Source organism: Equus caballus, chromosome 26 (assembly GCF_041296265.1).
Source record: "Equus caballus isolate H_3958 breed thoroughbred chromosome 26, TB-T2T, whole genome shotgun sequence".
Classification (NCBI taxonomy): Eukaryota; Metazoa; Chordata; class Mammalia; order Perissodactyla; family Equidae; genus Equus; species Equus caballus.
Window position 1 is genome coordinate 46,702,317 of NC_091709.1, and position 18,779 is coordinate 46,721,095.

Here is an 18,779-nt window from a genome sequence, read left to right on the forward strand (position 1 = left end):
CTGCAGGTTTCCAGATATTCCTTCTTCATTCACCCCACACCTGTGTGCGGCGTGGGGCTGGGGGCTGTTGGGCTGGGGTCGTCAGGGTGCAGACAGGCAGTTCCGGGAGGCAGGGCGGCGGCCACGGGCAGTGTCTTTGTCAGCCCTGCCCGCATTATCTGCGTGGTGCCCACATCAGGAGGGGCCTCATGTTCCGGTAGATGGAAGCGGTGCTGAGAGTGGATGGAAGATCTTTGGAGATTTCGATGACCATGTGATGATGACGTGGGGGATCTGGCCAGTTCCCTGGTTTCAGCCTAAGAGAAGGTACTGGATGGGCCACACGTTACAGCATCTTGTGTGGCCTCCTCCCAGCACCCACCAGAAAGTGGACAGCGGGTTTGTTTGATGCTCTGGTGTTTTTTTTGTTTTCTTTTCCTGATAGAATTCACCAGTGAAGCCATCTGGGCCTGGAGGGTTTTTTTGTGGAAAGTTTTTTCTTTTTTTTAAATTATGGATTCACAAGAAGTTACAAAAACTTTATACAGAAGGTCCCGTGTACCCTTCCTCCAGTTTTCCTCAATGATAGCATCCAGCCTAACTTTAGTACAAGTCACAACCAGGAGCTGGACAATCCATAGATCTTATTCAGATTTCACCAGATTTACACGCACTCGTGTGTGTGTAGTTTTATGCAGTATTGTCACAGTCGTAGATCATATAACCACCACCACCATCAGATACAGAATCGTGCCGTCATCACAAGGCTCCTACTCCTCATCTCGTCATCTGCTCCTCATACCCACGCCGACCACACTCTCCTCCCTAACCCCTGACAACCATGCATCTCTTCTCCATCTCTCTCCTTTTCTTACAATGAGAATGTACACAAATGGAGTCATACAGCTCGTCACTTTCTGAGGTTGACTTTTGCACCCCACAATTCCCTTACAGTCCATTCAAGCTGCTGTGCATGTCCACAGTTGGCTCCTTGTCTTGCAGGTGGGGTTCTGTGGTGTGATGTCCCACGGTTGGCTTACCCTTCACCTGTGGAAAGGCAGCTGGGCTGTGGGAAGGTTTTCAGCTGCAGACTCAATTTCTTTAATGGGTCTGGGGCTACTCAGGTTATATATGTCTTCTTGAGTGAGTTTTGGTAGTTTGTGTCTATCAAAGAATTTGTCCATTTCACTTAGGTAGTCAAGTTTTGGGGCATAAAATAGTTCCATGTTCTCTTATTACACTTTCAGTGTCTGCAGGATGTCTACTGATGTCACATGCCTCATTCTAGATTTGGTGATTAGCATCTTCTCTCTTTGTTTTGCTGGTCAGTCTAGCTAAAGGTTTATCAATTTTATCATCTTCTCAAGGAAACAGCTTTTGGTTTCTTTGATTTTCTCATTTTTTTTTTCTGTTTTCCATTTCATTGATTTTTCCACTCAGATCTTTATTATCGTCTCTTTTCCTTGAGTTTAGCTGGGCCCACTCGCCCTAGTTTCTCAGATGGAAGCTGAGGTCGTCTATCTGAGAGCCTCCTTCTGTTCTAATTGGACATTCAGTGCTGTAAATTCCCCCCTTGGAATTGCTTTAGCAGCACCCCACACATTTGGATGTGTGTTTTCATTTTCATACAGTTCACACTATTTTCTAATTTCCCCTTTTCTTTCTTCTTTGACCCATGGGTTATTTAGAAGTCCTTTTCATTTCTTAATATTTGGGGATCTTACAGGATCTTTCTGGTGCTGGATTTCTAATTTAATTCCATTATGGTCAGAGAATAAACATTATATGACTTAAATTCTTTTAAGTTTGTTGAGACTTGTTTTATTGCCCAAAATATGGCCTATCTTAGTTAATGTAGTCTATCTTGGTACATGTTTGCATGCACTTAAAAAGAGTGGTTATTCTGTTTGTGGGGTGGAGTGTTCTTTAAATGCCAATTAGTTCAAACTGGTTGGTAGCATCACTCAAATAGTCTACACCCTTCCTGATTTTCTGTTTGTTTTTTCTATAAGTTGTGGAGAGAGGAGTATTGAAATCTCAGACTGTAAATGTTCATTTGTCTGTATCTCATTGCAGTTCAGGCAGGTTTTGCTTCATGAATTCGGAAGGTCTGTTATGAGGTGCAGAAACATTTAGGGTCAATGGCTCCTTTATCTTTATAAAATGAGCCTCAATCTCTGGCAATATTCTTTCATTTGGAATCTATTTTGAATGATATTAGTATCACTGCTGCAGGTTTCTTTCGATTAATGTTAGCATGATGTATCTTCTCCCACCTCTTTACTTTTAATCTATTTTCATCTTATATTTAAACTACATTTTTTATAGGCAGCATAAAGTGAGGTCTTGTTTCTTTTTTTTTTTTATTCAATCCACCAGTCTCTGCCTTTCAATGGGAGTATTTAGACAACTTACGTTTAGTGTGATTGTCGGCACAGTGAGGTTTACTCTGTCCTCTTGCAGAGTTTGTTTCCAGTGTGTTCTTCATCCTCCTTTCCCTCTCTTTCTGTCTTCTTTTGGATTAGTTGATTTTATTTATGATTCTGTATTATTTCCTTTGTTAGCTTATTAGCCACAGCTCCTTGTTTTGGATTTTAGGGTTTACAGCATGTATCTTTAACTGATCACAGTCTGTCTAGAAATGCCAGTGGCCACTGTATGTATAGGAGCCCACAGTGGTATATTTGCATTTCTCCCTGGATGAAGCACGCATTCGTTGTATGGAATGGTGTAATTCCATACACAGATAAATAGACAGCCAAGAGCTCCACAGGCTCCAAGAAAAGGCCATGCCCACAAGCAACAAGTAGATCAATCCATTATGTTTTTAAATACAGATACATACAAATGAAGGTGAAACATTTGCCTAAATCCCTCAGAATAGATTGAAGTAATTTAAAGGCAAGAAGAGGCTGGAGTGAATTTTTCACGTGTCATGTAAGAGTATCGGGTCATAGTTTCATTGGTTGTGTTTGTCTTTTTCTCTCTTTCTTTCTAGTGGTACAGAAATAACAGTGCAGGAGTCAGTTTGGGTTCTCCAAGAAGCAGATGCCGAGATGGGATCGATTTGCAAGTGATTTATTGTGGGAATGCCCATGAAAGAGTAAACAGGAGGAGCGGGGGTTGGTGGGGGGGGCCTTAACGAGGCAGGACTCCTGTGAGCAGCGAGTGGGGACAGCGCCTCAGACGCCGCACAGCTCTGAGAAGGCCTGGGACGGGGGGACAGGGTGCTGGAGCCGAGGGGCCTGTGGGAGGAGACTCGTGTCCGCGGGAACAGCCCTGCTCAGACCCCAGCTGTGCTCGGTCAACTTCAGGGAGCAGCCTGGTTTGGACGTGGTGGGTCGAAGGGGCGGCAGCCGGGGCTGTGCGTCAGTTACACCCCCACAGTGGGTGCTCGCGAGGGGGATCTGGGTGGCGCCCCCCAGGACAGCTGTGGTGCGCCTTTGATAAGCAACACTGAACAGTCAAGGAAACACTCCGTCTTCCCCGCCAGGATCCCCACACCCGGGAGGAAGGCCCTGGGGGGCCTCGGAGGAGAGGGCGGGTTCCAGCAGCGTCAGGCCTCCAGAGGCATGCTATTGACCATGGGGTGTGCGGCCACCTCACAGCTCACATGGGGGAGGCCTGCAGGAGAGCACACGGCCTGGGCAGCAGGGCCTAGGCCAGGAGCACAGGGTGGCCGCTCCAGGGTCACACCGGGCCTGGATTCCTGGGTTTTCCTGCCTCTCTTTTCCTGTGAAAGGTCACAGGAGGTTATGGCCAGGAGCCCTGGGAGGCCTGTGTATGCACCCCTCCCCCAGCCCCTGCCACACCACACTCGGACCAGGAAAGAAGATGTATAAAGAGGCACGTGGAGAAAAGGAGGCGAGTTTATCAGGTCAGGTGGCAGGTCCTCCCATGCGACTGACAGGGGCAGGGACTGGAGGAGGGGCCGGGGGACAGAGAATCAGGACCCCCTCTGATGGCTCAGGCCTGTGCTGGGTTCTGGGATGGCTGTGGCAGCAACTGCTGGGCAGACTCTGGAGGAAAAGGGAGTCCCTTTTCTTTCTGGTGAACACAGAGGAGACAGCCTGCTGGTCTTTTCTGGGGTTATAAACTCCTGGAGAAGGCTAAGTGCTGGTATCTCGGAGCTCAGTCCCACTGGCCATGGGCCTGGAGCACGGCTGGCCCTCAGGGACATGCCAGGTCAGCAGCAGGACTTCTGGGCCGAGGCGGGGCTGCAGCGGGCAGTGCGGGAGCACGTGGGGCAGCAGAGCAGGGACACGCAGGAGGCCGGGCGGCAGCAGCTGGGCTGGCAGGAGGCGGGGCCGCAGCAGGAGGGGACGGGCACGCAGCAGGTGGGCCTGCACACGGGGCGGCAGATGAGGGACACGCAGGAGGAGGGTTTGCAGCAGGACGGGGGGCAGGGGGTGGGCTGGCAGCACGAGGGGGCTGGGCAGGGGGTGGCCTTGGAGCAGACGGGTGTGCAGGAGACGGGCACGCAGCAGTCTTGCTGGCAGGGGGAGGAAGTGCAGCAGGAGGGCTGGCAGCTAGACTGCTGGCAACATGAGGAGTCTGAGCAGGGGGAGGCCCCAGAGCAGACAGGCACACAGCACACAGGCTTGTAGCAGACAGAGGTGCTGCAGACGGGCACACAGCAGTCCTGCTGGCAGGAGGAGGAGGCGCAGCAGGAGGGCTGGCAGCTAGACTGCTGGCAACATGAGGAGTCTGAGCAGGGGGAGGCCCCAGAGCAGATGGGCACACAGCACACGGGCTTGCAGCAGACGGGGGTACAGGAGACAGGGGTGCAGGAGACAGGCACAGAGCAGTCCTGCTGGCAGGGGGAGGATGTGCAGCAGGAGAGCTGGCAGCTAGACTGCTGGCAACATGAGGAGTCTGAGCAGGGGGAGACCCCAGAGCAGACAGACACACAGCACACAGGCTTGCAGCAGACGGAGGTGCAGCAGATGGGCACGCAGCAGGCCTGCCGGCAGGAGGAGGAGGCACAGCAGGACGGCTGGCAGCTAGACTGCTGGCAGCACGAGGGCGTGCAGGAGCTGCTGCAGGCTGACTGGCAGGGGCTGCACACACAGCTGGCGGGGGTACAGACGAGGGTCAGGCAGGGGGCCGGGGCGCAGCAGCTGGGGGCACAGCAGGGGGGCTCGCAACAGCTCTCTGGGCCGTCGTCCACCTGCCAGGAGGAGTCAGGGCAGGAGTCCCAGGCACCGGGCTGGCAGACCCGGCTGCTATAGCTGAGGTCGCTGGAGCAGACGGACAGGGTGGAGGCGGCCATGGTGGGGCGGTGGGGCTGGAGGAGGGTGTGTATTAGTGTGGGAGTGTGTGAGTGTGTATGGTACCCGGGGCCGTGGGCTTTTATACCCCTCCCTGGCTTGTGTTGTCCCCAGGACGCCCTCCCTTCCGTGTTGATGCTGAGCGCGGGCTGCAGGAGAGCCCTCATTACTGCTGGTTGATTTTCTACACTCAGTTCTTACTCATTTGCTTGGGAGTATGTTGCAGGGTGTGTTTTCCTGTCTCTCCTGTTTGGTCCAGAAAACTTGCAGAAAATATTTGAGGCGAGTTTCTTCTGAGTTGGGGTTTAGAGGGAACATTTCTCCAGAGTGATGAATTCTGCATCCATCTTTCCTATGTTTGGAGTGCTTTAAATTATTTTATTACTTTTAGGTATTTTAAAATTTATGCGTATAGTGACACTTGCACATCTTGTAAAATATACTTGGTGCCGAGCATTAGATCACAGAGACAGGTCTAAGGTCACGTTCGCGGAGGGCGGGGTGTGAGACCACACGCAGCCCTCCCTACCCCATGGGTACCGGGTGAAAGCCCAAGGGAGAGACGCCCAGCGCTGTCGCAGCCCCACATAAAGTGCCCGAGAGGAAGGTTCAGGGACGCAGGTAAGACTCGGGCACGGTGTGAACCTGCACCAGGAGCACACACGTCGTGTCTGAGAAAGTTGAGGTGTACGATATAGTCGTGGGGCACTCAGGGCCATCCCTCTCCTTGGTCACTCAGTGTCCATCAGGATTTTACCCACGCCCGCATGGCCTTCCAGCATGTGCTGTGCACGCCGGCTCCACGGCGGGGCAAACAGCCCCCTCCGGCCGGAATTTGCCTCACTCAAGGGTGATGCCCTGAAACACTTAGAACCCTGAGGGGAAGGGAGAGACCATCCCCTAAAAACTCGGCCTAGGAGCAACAGAAATTCCGCATCTAGGGCAACGCCCAAAAGAAAACCTTAGGCAACAGCTGGTTTCCCTCATGGAATACAAGACGATAGGGTCCCAGGGAAGCTGGGACACAAAGTCATAATGGGCTGGCCCTGGGGAAAACTCCCACATCTTAGAAATGACCCTCCAATAGCTGCTGGTGATGTTAGATGACATTTTCTGAGCACCTGTTCTGTGCCAGGCAGTGTTCTGCTTACTTCACATCTGTTAACTCACTTAATGTTCACATCAACTCAGTGAGGAAGTTACTGTGAACAGATGAGGAAGCCTGGGCACAAAGAGGCTGAGCAACCTGCTCAAGGTCACACAGCACAAAGTGGCAGCACTGGGACCGGAGGCCAGTTGTCTGTGTACAGGATCTACGCTCTTAACCAGGACTTCCCCATTCCAAACACAGTGGTGGAGATGGAAGATGGCAAGGGTCCAGGGAAATTTGCTCCAAGCAGCTGGATTAAACATTCACAACGGAGGCAGGAAAGAGCAAAACCAACCCCACAGAGAATCAATTCAATGGTTAATACCATTTAAGGACAAACACTGCTAGTTCCTCCAAAACACAGAAGTAAAAGATGACACCCACAAACACGACAAGAAAAAATATAATAAACAGACAGTATGCTTAGCTGAGACCAAATGTGATAAGTCTGTGGCTAGGGAGAAATAAAGGGCAATTAGGGTCGAAACAATAAGCAAAGAAATAACCGAGTATGAACCACTCCGAGCTGAAGGGACAAAGATGTGTGCGTCTGGAGTGGAAAGACTTCATGAATTTCAAGAGAATCAGATCTCTAGAGCCCGCCCTAGAAATATCCGGGCAAGTCTTTCAATGAAAAAGAATTAAGAACAGTCCCGTCGCCACACAGGAAGAGACGGCATGCTGTCCGGGGATGAAGCGATGGCGAGCTGAGCCTGGGCCCTCTTCCACCAAACGGTGAGAGACGCAGAGCTTCTGGGGGAACCTCTGCCCCTAAGGTTGATCTTTCCTTTTTTCAAATTATTACATCTTTCTCTAGTAAAGATAGCAACATATTTCCACATAAGGAGGAGCCTGGACAGTATTCCTTAAAAAAAAAAAGTATGGTTCTCTCCTGAAAAAAAAAAAACTTAAATACGACAAATGACCAAGTTCAAGGACGTGGAGGTCGGGCTGTCGTGGGTGTGAAGGAAGGGAGACATGGGCGGAAGCCCAAATATCCTGCACAGCGGGTTCTCAGTGCAAACGCGCATCTCCAATGCATCGTAACAGACGTCACGACAGCGGGGAGGGTCCATGCTGTCACTGGAGAGCCACTGGCAGCCTGTGGCTACTGAGGACTTTAAAAGTAGTCAGTACTGCATGTTGATAACGATAGTATTTTGGATACATTGGGTTGAATAAAATATGTTATTAAATTAATTTCACTTGTTTCTTTTTCATTTTTAAATGTGGCTACTATCATAGTTACAGTTACACGTGTGGCTTGTGCTGTGTTTCTGTCGGAGAGTGCTGCTGTAGCTTCTCCAGTCACGTGTCACTGAACGATGATGGGGACACGTTCTGAGAAATGCGTCGTCAGGCAATTTCGTCATTGTGTGAACGTCACAGAGTGCATTTTCACACCTAGGTGGTATAGCCCACTACACACCTAGGCTCATGGTACTGATCTTACGGCACCACTGTTGTGCACACGGTCCGTCGTTGAGTGAAACGTCGTTATGCGGCACATGACTGGACCAGAAAGACTGAGAAGGGGGAGTCTGGGGGATGGGGGTGCAGATGGATGTGGAGGAAACAGAATCAATTCCGTCTTAAAGAGACATTTCTTCCATTGTATTGTTTCATTCTTGACTTTAACAATTAAAATATGAATAGAAAGGAAAACAGATATTCATTAGTATAACTAAATATACATATTTCAAAACAGTAGAAAAAGTAAAAGAAAAATATCATAATTGATATTTTAAAGACGAAAAGCAACAGAAACAAGAAGAAAACTCACAAAGCAGAGAAGCAGCATGGCAGAATCCAGAGCTAGTTGTCAGTTATAAAGTAAATTTCATCTAATGTTTCTTATTAGACGAAAAAAAGTCTCTTGAAATGCTTCATAAAACAAAAACTCAAAAGATGGCAGCTACTGTCACAACCCTCCCCCACCCCCCCAGCAGTCGTGCAGTGAAAGGACTGGGGGAGCGTCGTGCAGCTGGGGCGGCCGCCTGTGCCCACACTCAGAGCTTCCTCTCCCTTCTTCCTACTGAGGGGACTGATGGGGTCTGGAAATGGGGAGCCTGCATCAGCACGGCCCCCACCCCCACCATGCCCATGAATAGGACGAGGCCAGAGCTGGTGGAAAGGAGGGCTGACCCCCTGCTCGTGGGGAGCTTATTTCATCCCAGTACCCCAGCCAAGGGGCAGATGCGGTCATCTGGGGAGGCGGGGGGGACCCATGGGGAGAGCAGCAGCCACCGCCAGGGACCACGGGCGTAGGAAAGCCCCCTCCCCACTCCCACGTGGTGCACTGCCCCGGCGACAAGCAGGGGCACACGGTGGGGGTGAGCTGGAGGGCCGGCGGGCCCAGGGGGACTGCAAACCAGGCTGGGCCCGGAGGGGCAGCGGGGGCCTCCCTGCCATGCTCCCCCCCAATCCCGGGCGGCCTCAAATGCCCACAAGTACTTTTCCAAAGATAAGGACCATTACTCAGTGAAAAATACCAAGCACATCAGGAAAGAGGACATGTGAGCAGGAACTGGCAGATGTGACAGAAAACCCAAACGGACCTGCAGAGACTTCAAATACTGCACTTGCCACCTGCAAACACCCACAGACACCTAAAGAGAAGAAAAGTCGGCTTTAAAACATCTTCAGGAGTAAGAAACTAAAAAGTGATGCGGAGGGGGCAGCCGGGAGATGAGGGGAAGGGTGGGCGCTGGGCAGGCAGGTGGGCTGGTCACCGTGCTGTGGGTTGATGCCATGGGAGGAGCTGTCATGAGGAGGGTCTCTGGAAAGTTCAGCCTGGCCGTGTGCAGAGAGAGGACCGTGGCAGAGAGTGGAGGCCGAACCTGGAGGAGGGGTCTTCAGGGAGACCCAGGGAGGGAGGACACCAGGTGCCCCTGGGGGGAAGGAGAGGGCAAGTCAGAAGATGGACAGTCGTGTGGACAGGACAGAAGAGCGGAGGGCCGGACCCGGAGAGGCTGGGCCGCTGTGGGTGGCTGTTCAGAGAGACCAGCAAACACAGGGGCAACAGCTCCAGGACTGGGGAGGAGGGCAGGACGCGCCCCACACCACACTCAGGACGCTGCCGTGTTGGCATCCACCGGGATCGCGGGTGAGCCGTCAGCCAGGCCCCCTGGAGGTGGGAACCCTCGAGGACCCCTGCTTCCTTCCGACGTGGGGTCTGTACATTGTGACATCCCCAGTACACATCCCTCGAATGTGGCCTGGGGCATTCGAGGCCCCCTAGCCAAGGCCGTTCCTTGCTGGGGACCACCCGAGGCCCAGGCAAGGTCTGTGTCCTCCAGGTGGTGTGCCTGCCCAGCACCATCTCTGCAGGGCCAGCGCGAACCCTCCTCCCTGGATTTCCCAAGAGGGCAACTGCCTTAACATTTGAATTCCTGAGGGGAGCACTCAGTGAGCCCCAGCCATTGCTAAATATCCCACCCCCCTCAGCTATTGGTCCCTGTGATGGTTAATTTGGTGTGTCAACTTGGCCAGGCCATCGTGCCCAGTTGTTTGATCAAACACGTCTGGACATTGCTGCAAAGGTATTTGTTAGATGAGATTAACATTAAATCAGTGGACTCTGGGTAAAGCAGATTGCTCTCCATAATGTGGGTGGGCCCTGCCCTATCAGTTGAAGGCCTTAAGAGAAAAGACTGAGGTTCCCCAAGGAGGAAGAAATTCTGCCTCCAACTGTCTTCAGACTCGAGCTGCAACGTCAACTCTTCTCTGGGCAGCCTGCCCCACAGAGTTTGGACTTGCCAGACTCCATAGTCATCCGAGCCCATTCCTCAAAATAAATCTCTCTGTATATAAACGCACACATCCTATTGGTTGTTTCTCCAGAGAACGCTGACTAGCACAGGCTCACATCATCACCACACATGGCTCCCCACTCCTGCCATCTGCCCATGAGGAAAGCACCTGCCCCCGTGCCCAGGGTTTCTGGAGAGAGGATGGCACCAGCCTCCCCAAAGCTGGCCCTGGAGGGGGGGAGCTTCATGCCTTCAAGCCAGATGCTTTATTAAATAGGTTCTCCTTTGTCCCTGGCAAAGCCCCAAGCCTGGATGTGCAAGGCTGCAGGCCTGGACAAGTGGACTCTCTGTCCCTCACTGGTGGAGGTGTTGGGAGGCATGCGGGGGTCTCCCAGGTGGCAGGTTTCCTGTGCTCGAGGCTGCAGGGGGCCCACTACTGCAGGAGACCCTGGCGGAGGGTGAAAGGCCTGGCCAGCCCTGCCCGACAGTGCTGTCGCCCTGGACAGAGCTCAAGGCCAGGTCTCAAAGAGGTCCAGCCCCATGCCACATCAAAGCTCTTCCCCATGCTTTGCCCAGATATACACTCAAGGCCTCAGAGAGGGGCTGACAATGGCTTTATTTGTCAACAGAATGAGAGTCCCCCACTCACATGAGGACAAAGTAGCTGCTATCCAGTTAGGATGGAGAAGAGGACACTGAGTGAGACCCTGGGTTGGGACAGAACTCAGGGCCAGTCCAGAGAGCCAGCCGGGCAGTGAAGGCTCAGCCCAGCCTGCTGGGGTTGGGGGGTGGCTCTGGGACAGAAGGAGACCCCAGAATGGGCTCAAGGCTCCAGAGATTTCAGGTCGAAGTCAGAGTTGGCCCTAGGAGGAGTGGGGGGCCACGCCTGGTCAGCAGCAGGACTTCTGGGCTGAGGCGGGGACGCAACGGGCTGCACGGGAGCACACAGGGCGGCAGAGCAGGGACACACAGGAGGAGGGTTTGCACGTGGGGCGGTAGAGCAGGGACACGCAGGAGGCCGGGCGGCAGCAGCTGGGCTGGCAGGAGGCGGGGCCGCAGCAGGAGGAGACGGGCACGCAGCAGGCGGGCCTGCACACGGGGCGGCAGATGAGGGACACGCAGGAGGAGGGTTTGCAGCAGGACGGGGGGCAGGGGCTGGGCTGGCAGCACGAGGGGGCTGGGCAGGGGGTGGCCTTGGAGCAGACGGGTGTGCAGCAGACGGGCACGCAGCAGTCCTGCTGGCAGGAGGAGGAGGTGCAGCAGGAGGGCTGGCAGCTAGACTGCTGGCAGCATGAGGAGTCTGAGCAGGGCGAGGCCCCACAGCAGATGGGCACACAGCACACAGGCTTGCAGCAGATGGGGGTGCAGGAGACGGGCACGCAGCAGGCCTGCTGGCAGGGGGAGGAGGTGCAGCATGAGGGCTGGCAGCTAGACTGCTGGCAGCATGAGGGTGTGCAGGCGCTGGTGCAGGCTGACTGGCAGGGGCTGCACACACAGCTGGCGGGGGTGCAGATGAGGCTCAGGCAGGGGGCTGGGGCGCAGCAGCTGGGGGCACAGCAGGGGGGCTCGCAGCAGCTCTCTGGGCCGTCGTCCACCTGCCAGGAGGACTCAGGGCAGGAGTCCCAGGCACCGGGCTGGCAGACCCGGCTGCCATAGCTGAGGTCGCTGGAGCAGACGGACAGGGTGGAGGCGGCCATGGTGGGGCGGTGGGGCTGGAGGAGGTAGAGTGTGTATGTGAGTGTGTGTGTGTGAGGTGTCTGGAGCTGTCGGCTTTTATGCCCCTCTGTGTTGTGTGTTGTCCTGGCAGCAGGCTTAGTGAAGCCTTCCCTTCCTTGTTGGTGTTTGGCATTGTGCTGTGTTTCAGCAGCACTGGTTCACTGTTTGTGAATGCCACGTGAGGGCCCTGAGTGGAGGTGGGGCTCTCCTGAGCCGTATTTGTCCCCAGAGGAAAGACGGTAGAAACGCTTTTGCAGGAACAGGAACAATCAGGTGATTTTCTGAAAGCAACAGCCCTTTGCTCCATCCCATGGGGGGTTTGTTCTTGTAAACAGAACTTCTGCCCCCAGGAAGGAGTAAGGATGCGACAGCCCCAGAATCTGGGCTTTGAGCAGAGGGAGATGTGTTCAGTGTGGACAGGTCTGACGATGCACTGTGTGGGTGGATGCTCTGGCTCTGGGAGGAGTTAAAGGGCTGGGGTCTACTGGGAGCACATGCCGGGGCAGGTGTGAGAAAGAAGTGTCCTCCTGGGGGCAGAGACTGGCTCACAGGAAGAGCCAGGGATGCAGACCCAGGCTAGCACAGTAGGAATGACCGTGAGGGGCAAGTGCCTTTGCTTCATCGAAACTTGAGCTTTTATAGAACCCTTTCCCAGACAGAGTACTTCATGCTCATACCCTCCTCCTTTTCTCATGGCCCAGACGGTATCACTTGCAACAGGGCCCTCGGGGGCTCCTGAAGCCCCTGTATGCAGATCAGAACAGGTCTCCTCCCTCAAGAATCCCCCTCCACAGGCAGAAGGGCATCAGGATGTGGTGGCCTGTGAGCCTGACCCTCTATTGTCAGCTCCTGGACACTGTCATAGTAAGTGTACAGTAGAGGGTCTGGCTGTCCATGGAGCCTTGCCATGTAGACACCTGCACACCATGTAGCAGCCTATGCCCCAGTGCTCGGTTCTACGCCTGTCACCAGGTGAGAAACATCTGGTCATGGCCTCTTGTGTCCTCACTCTTCAGCCACTGGACTGTGCCAAGTCTCTGAAGGGGCAGGGGCAGGGGTCTCGGTGAAGCGCTGGGCTGCAGGGCTCTGCAAAACTAGCCTAGGGCACCGTGGGGGCTTGTGGCTTCAGGGTTTGAGGCCTCACTGACTTCTGATGGGTGGGGCGGGGGGCTCTGCTGGAGAACTACATGGTAGTCAGGCCACAAGGGAGAAATATTATTACTTCAAAGAAAGAATGGCTGAAAGCGTTCCAAATTTACAACAGAACTTTAATCTACACATCCGGCAAGCTCTGTGAACTCCAAATAAGATCCACACAAAAGATCCACAAAGAGATGCAGTGAACATGCTGACAGTCAAAGACAAGGGGAAAGTCTTGAAAGCAGCAAGGGAAGAACGATGAGTCACTCACAAGGGACCCTGGTGAGATCAACAGCTGACTTCCCACCAGAAACAACGAGACCAGAAGGCAGTGGGGTGGCGTTACAGAAGTGCTCAAAGGAAAAAAACTGTCCACCAAAAATCCTATATCCGACACAACTATCTTTCAAAAACGAAGGCAAAATTAAGACATTCCCAGACAGATAAAAACTGAGACAATTTGATGTTAGCAGGCTCACCTAAGAAGACACACTAAAGGGAGCTCTTTAGGCTGAAATTCTAATCCACATGAAAAAACAAAGAGCACTAGTAAAGATAATTATGTAATTACAAAAGACAATGCAAATGCATATTTTTCTCCTTTCTTCTCTTAACTGATTTAAAAAACCATTGTATAGAACAATATGTATAAAATGTATTGTTGGGCCTATAATGTAATATACAATATGACAATATTGGCACAAAGGAGGCATGTGGGAGCAAAGCTGTATTGGGCAAAGGAAATGACTCCAGATGGTAACTCAGATCCACAGAGAAGAGAGCCAGCAATGAAAAAAAGAAGGTTAGTGTAACAAAAGCTACAAATAGATACTTGCTTTCCTTTATTCTCTAAGCTTCTTTAAAGTCATAAAAGTATATTGTCATAATTATAATAATATATTGTTGGGTTTTTAACATTGATAGATGTAATATATATAAAAAAGAAGCCCACAAAAAGGGCAAGAAGTAATAGAATTATATAAGAGTGGTGTTTTTACATCTTACTGGAATTGAGTTAGTGTAAATCAGAAGTTGATTCTGATAAGTTAAAATAAATATATGGTAAACCCTGAAGCAAACACTACGGGAAAACCAAAAAAATATAGTGAAAAAATCATTAAAAAAATAAAATGCTATGTTAGAAAATATTCACTAAATGCAACAAACAAAAAGAAGTAAAGGAAGACTAGAGGAACGCAGAAAAAAAAAAGACAGGAGACACAGGAAACAAAAAAGTAAAATAGGCATAAATCCAACTACAGTTGATTCTCATTATTAGTGGTGATTTTGTGATATAAAGTCACCAGAAACAAGGAATTAGCAAATACTGACCTGTTGCTCCTAGGAGAAATAAAGAGGTAGGTTCCTGTGAGTCTCTGGCCTCATTTTTATCAACTAATCAATACATAACCTTGTTTTATGTGTCCCTAGGAAAAATGCACTGCATTTTCCTTCATTCTCACACATAATGCTTCTGAAACCAGATGTGGGTTTTTTCCCACACTGACCAATTCTCCAACACCAGCTGGGTGTCCTACAATTCAATTCAATTCCATTGTGACACTACTTAGCGTTAGTGTCAGACCCCACAGGTTAAGAGCTCAGGCCAACGAGACTGCTCCCTGACTTCAGACTCCAGTCACAAGTAGCAGGTTCCCAGGTTAGCGACAACTTCCGCCCAACTTGGCTACAAATCAGAGGTTCCCATGACCCCCTCCTCCAGTTCGATGATTTGCTAGAGTGGCTCACAGAACCCAGAAAAACAGTTTACTTATTATTGTGATTTATTATGAAGGGTATTTTAAAGGCTACAGATAAACGGCCATATGAAGAGATACATAGGGTGAGATCTGGGAGGGTCCCAAGCGCAGGTGCTTCTGTCCCCATAGAGTCGACGTGCACCACCATCCTGGCAGGTGGATGTGTTCACCACCCCCAGAAGCTCTCCAAACCCAGTACTTTTGGGACTTCATGGAGGCTTCATCATGGAGGCACGATCAATTATTAACTCAATTTCCAGCCCCTCTCCCCTCTCTGGAGAAGGGGGTGGAGCTGAAAGTACCAAGCTTCTGATCAAAGTTTGATCTTTCTGGGGACCAGCCTCCATCCTGAAGCTCACCAAGAGTTGCCTCATTAGAACAAAAGATGCTCCTATCACCCAGGAAATCCCAAGGGATTTGGGAGCTCTATGTCAGGAATTATTAGTGGAATAGAATTAAAAGTCCAGAAATAAACACACACATCTATGGTCAACTGATTTCAACCAGGTGCCAAGACCATTCAATGGGAAAAGAACAGTCTTTTCAATAAATGGTGCTGGGATGACTGGAAATCCACGTGCAAAAGAATGAAGGTTGGAACCCTACCTCACACCATATGCAAAAAGTAATCCCAATGGATCAAAGACCTAAATATAAGAGCTAATTCTATAAAACTCGTAGAAGAAGACATTGGGGTAAATCTTCGTGACCTTAGATTTGGCATTGGAGTCTAAGATATGACTATAAAAGTACAAGCAAGAAAAGAAAAAAATAGATAAATCTGATGTCATCAGAATTAAAGCTTTGTCCCTCAAAGGACACTATCAAGAAAGTAAAAAGAGAACCCACAGAACGGGAGAAAATATTTGAAAATGGCATATGTGATAAGAGACATATCTAGAATATATAAAGAACTCTTACAACTCAACAATAAAAAGGCAACTAATCCAATTAAAAACTGGGCAAAGGACTTGAATAGACATTTCTCCAAAGAAGATACACAAATGGTCAATGCACCCATAAACAATACACATTATTATTCATCAGGGAAATGCAAATCAAAGCCACAATGAGATAGCACTTCATGCCCATGAGGATGGCGGGAATCAAAAAGTCAGATAATAACAAGTGTTGATGAGGATGTGGAGAAATCGAAACCCTCACCCACTGCTGGCGGGAATGGGAAATGCTGCATCTACCTTGGAAAACAGTCTGGTGGTTCCTCAAAAGTTAATCACAGAGTCATCCTATGACCCAGCAATTCCACTCCCAAGTATATACCCATGAGAAATGAAAATATATGTCCATACAAAAATGTGTACGTGGACGTTTATAGCAGCATTATTCACAATAGCCAAAAGGTAGAAACAACCCCAATGTGCACCAACTGATGAGTGGATACTCAAGACGTGGTGTATGCACACGGGCAAATATGATTCCACCACAGAAAGGAGTGAAGTACTGATGTGCACTCCAACACGGATGAAGCTTGAAAACACACCACGTAAGAAAAGCCAGCCACAAAGACCATGTATTACCTGATTCCATTTATATGAAATGTCCAGAATAGGCAAACCACAGATACAGAAAGTAAATGGGTTGTTGCTTGGCGCTGGGGGTGGGGCTGAGAGCTAACGAGCACGGGGTTTCTTTCTGCGGTGATGAACACGCCCTAAATGGACCGTGGTGAGGGTTGCATGTGTCCGTTGAATAAACTAAGCATCATTGAATTGTGCACTTTAAAGAGGTGAATTGTACGGTATGTGGATCATAGCTCAATAAAACTGTTAAAAAATTACTGAGCGTGATGGAAAATAGATAAAAGAGACAGCAGAGCCATCCTCCAGGTGGCCCGCATACTGGAGTCGTCGGTCGAATGGAGTGGTTCCATTCAGATATGGGAGCCACGAGCAGGAAAGTCGCTGACAAGACAAAGACTTCAACCCGAGAACTGGAGTTTATATAAAAAAGAAGAAAATGGAAATTATAGGAACTGAAAAATGCAATGACTGGAATTGGAGACAGCAGCTGGGTCTGACAGCGGATTGATGGCAGGAAAGGAGAGCGGTTCCGTGACCTGGACGCCAACGGGAACTATGGGGGCGGCATCGCACTCATCAGAGAAAACCAACACGGAGAAGCACGGTCGGCTGGGGAGAGCGGAGGACTCTGACTTGGAAACATGAGGAGTTTGCTGCACAGTGTGAAGTCCATTGAACTCGAATCCACAGGGAAAGGCGGCAGCCGCCACCGGGCCTCACCTTCCGGGAAGCTCGCAGCCTAGTCGGGGAGGATGGGAATGAGAGCTGGGCCTGGGGTGCATGGGGCTGCAAGTCACAGGCAAACAGACCCCAACAGGTATGCTTTTGTTATTTTATTGTTTACCTTTCCCACTAAAGGATGTCAAACTAAAAACTCTAAGCATGTCCCTAGCCTCCGACAGATTAGCACACCAGCAAAACTATAATCGCAGGAATTACCAGTATAAACCGCCGGCAAATGGTCACACAGACCCTGCCTGCACACTCGCAGTGATGGGGACCTCACTACCTATCAAGGCCGGCCGCTCTTGATCCCAAAGACACCCTAGGAGACCTTGGCCAGTGTCTCGCCGCAACCTGAGTCAGCCGTGCCCTTTGCACGCTCTAGCACTGAGAACATTGCAAGGAAAATCAGGCCATTCTAACACATTCTAACACGAAGATAAAAGCGTCACTGACCTTTGGGGGAAGATTGGGAACTTTCAAGGTGACGACGATGGAAAATTCTTCAGGGAAGAGGTCGCATCTGACGAAAATCCTCGACGCAGGGAAGCTCATGGCGTGGGGGCTGGCGGCCGAGAGCTGGAGTCCTCGCACACCTTGAACCCGAGTCACCCTGACTCCGCCTGCAGCGCTGTCCGGAGGGACTGCCTCTGCCAGGATGTCCAGGGGGCGCAGGTCTGTGTCAAGGAAATCACAGGGGGGTTACGCCAGGTCTGTTACGGGGCCCCCGGGAGTGGCAGGTTCTGGTCTCGAAATGTCACAGCAGCCTCGCAAAGCCCCTCCAAGCAGTATCACGATGACCCCCCATTTAACCTGGGGAAATGGAGTCACCGAGAGTTAATGACCCACCGGGCCCTGCCCCTGACTCATCTCTTCTGCCTCTGAGAACAGAAAAGCCGAGTGTGGGGAGACTGCATTGCTTCTGGAAAGAACACGTGCTGTAAAATAAGCCGCCCACAGAGCGAGAGGGAAACACTCCTACTCAGAAGGGTCTGCATCCTCTAAAGCATCCGGATGTCAAGGGCAGGGACCACCCCGGAGGCAGCTGTGCATGTTGTGGGAGGGTCCCAGATTGACTGTAGGGAAAATTCTGGCATCTCGGGGGTTGGGGGCAAGTCTGTGCTGAGGAGCCTGACCAGACCCAAGCCTCCGGCTGGCCACGGCGTGCAGGTCGGGTTCCACGTCCTGTGGAGTCGTGCCTGGTCGGGGCCCCTGGGGAGCACAGGGCTCTAAGTAAGCACTGTGCACCCTAAATTCACCCCCAAAGCTCCGAGAGACAGAGGGTACATGGGCCCTGCCTGGCGGTGGGCTGGCCCCTCTGGGATTTAGCTGTGGCCCCCTCATTAGGAAACGTGAGTCCACCACCAGGCAGGCTGCCTGGCTCCCAGAACACACCCGGGCCTGGCTGAGCCCAGGGCACAGGCAATTAGGGCGCATTAACAGAGGGGGGGGCCTCGAATTCAGATAATCCCAGTGTGAGCCTCTCCCTCCGTTGTTTAATTAAACAGCTTCTTCCTGCTTCCACCCCGATCCTCGCAGACACGGACAGTCTTGGCTGTGACGCATATTCAGTCCACGTGCATGCGCTTCTCTATCTTTGCCTTGGCTACATGCACAAGGGGAGGGGTCTCCAGGTTAACAGACATGGCGAGTTTTTTTTTTTTTAAAGATTGGCACCTAAGCTAACAACTGTTGCCAATGCGTTTTTTTTTTTTCCTGCTTTATCTCCCCAAATCCCCCTCAGTACA

At 51.2% G+C, this 18,779-nt stretch overlaps 3 protein-coding genes across 5 annotated transcripts in view; all 3 read right to left on the reverse strand.

Moving 5' to 3' along the window:
- The window catches only part of TSPEAR (thrombospondin type laminin G domain and EAR repeats), a 172,012-nt gene that overhangs the window by 39,145 nt on the left and 114,088 nt on the right, over window positions 1-18,779 (reverse strand). For all 3 annotated transcript variants that reach the window (XR_011432999.1, XM_070252468.1, XM_023630287.2), the window contains exon 2: window positions 17,488-17,708. Coding sequence is in view for 2 of the 3 variants with exons in the window: in XM_070252468.1 (XP_070108569.1) it covers window positions 17,488-17,708 (221 nt within the window). In the remaining variant the exon portion in view is untranslated. The remainder of the gene's footprint in view (window positions 1-17,487; window positions 17,709-18,779) is intronic.
- LOC106782614 (keratin-associated protein 10-1-like) lies at window positions 3,042-5,547 on the reverse strand. Its single transcript, XM_023630288.2, has one exon. It carries the CDS (start codon window positions 5,414-5,416, stop codon window positions 4,166-4,168), a length of 1,251 nt encoding a protein of 416 aa, XP_023486056.1. The 5' UTR covers window positions 5,417-5,547; the 3' UTR covers window positions 3,042-4,165.
- LOC100630073 (keratin-associated protein 10-12) lies at window positions 10,749-11,896 on the reverse strand. Its single transcript, XM_014736422.3, has one exon. The coding sequence runs from the start codon at window positions 11,846-11,848 to the stop codon at window positions 11,042-11,044; it is 807 nt and encodes a 268-aa protein (XP_014591908.1). The 5' UTR covers window positions 11,849-11,896; the 3' UTR covers window positions 10,749-11,041.

Coding starts and splice junctions, on each gene's coding strand:
- LOC106782614 (XM_023630288.2), bottom strand. CDS start 5,416: ATGAGGGCTCTCCTGCAGCCCGCGCTCAGCATCAACACGGAAGGGAGG.
- LOC100630073 (XM_014736422.3), bottom strand. CDS start 11,848: ATGGCCGCCTCCACCCTGTCCGTCTGCTCCAGCGACCTCAGCTATGGC.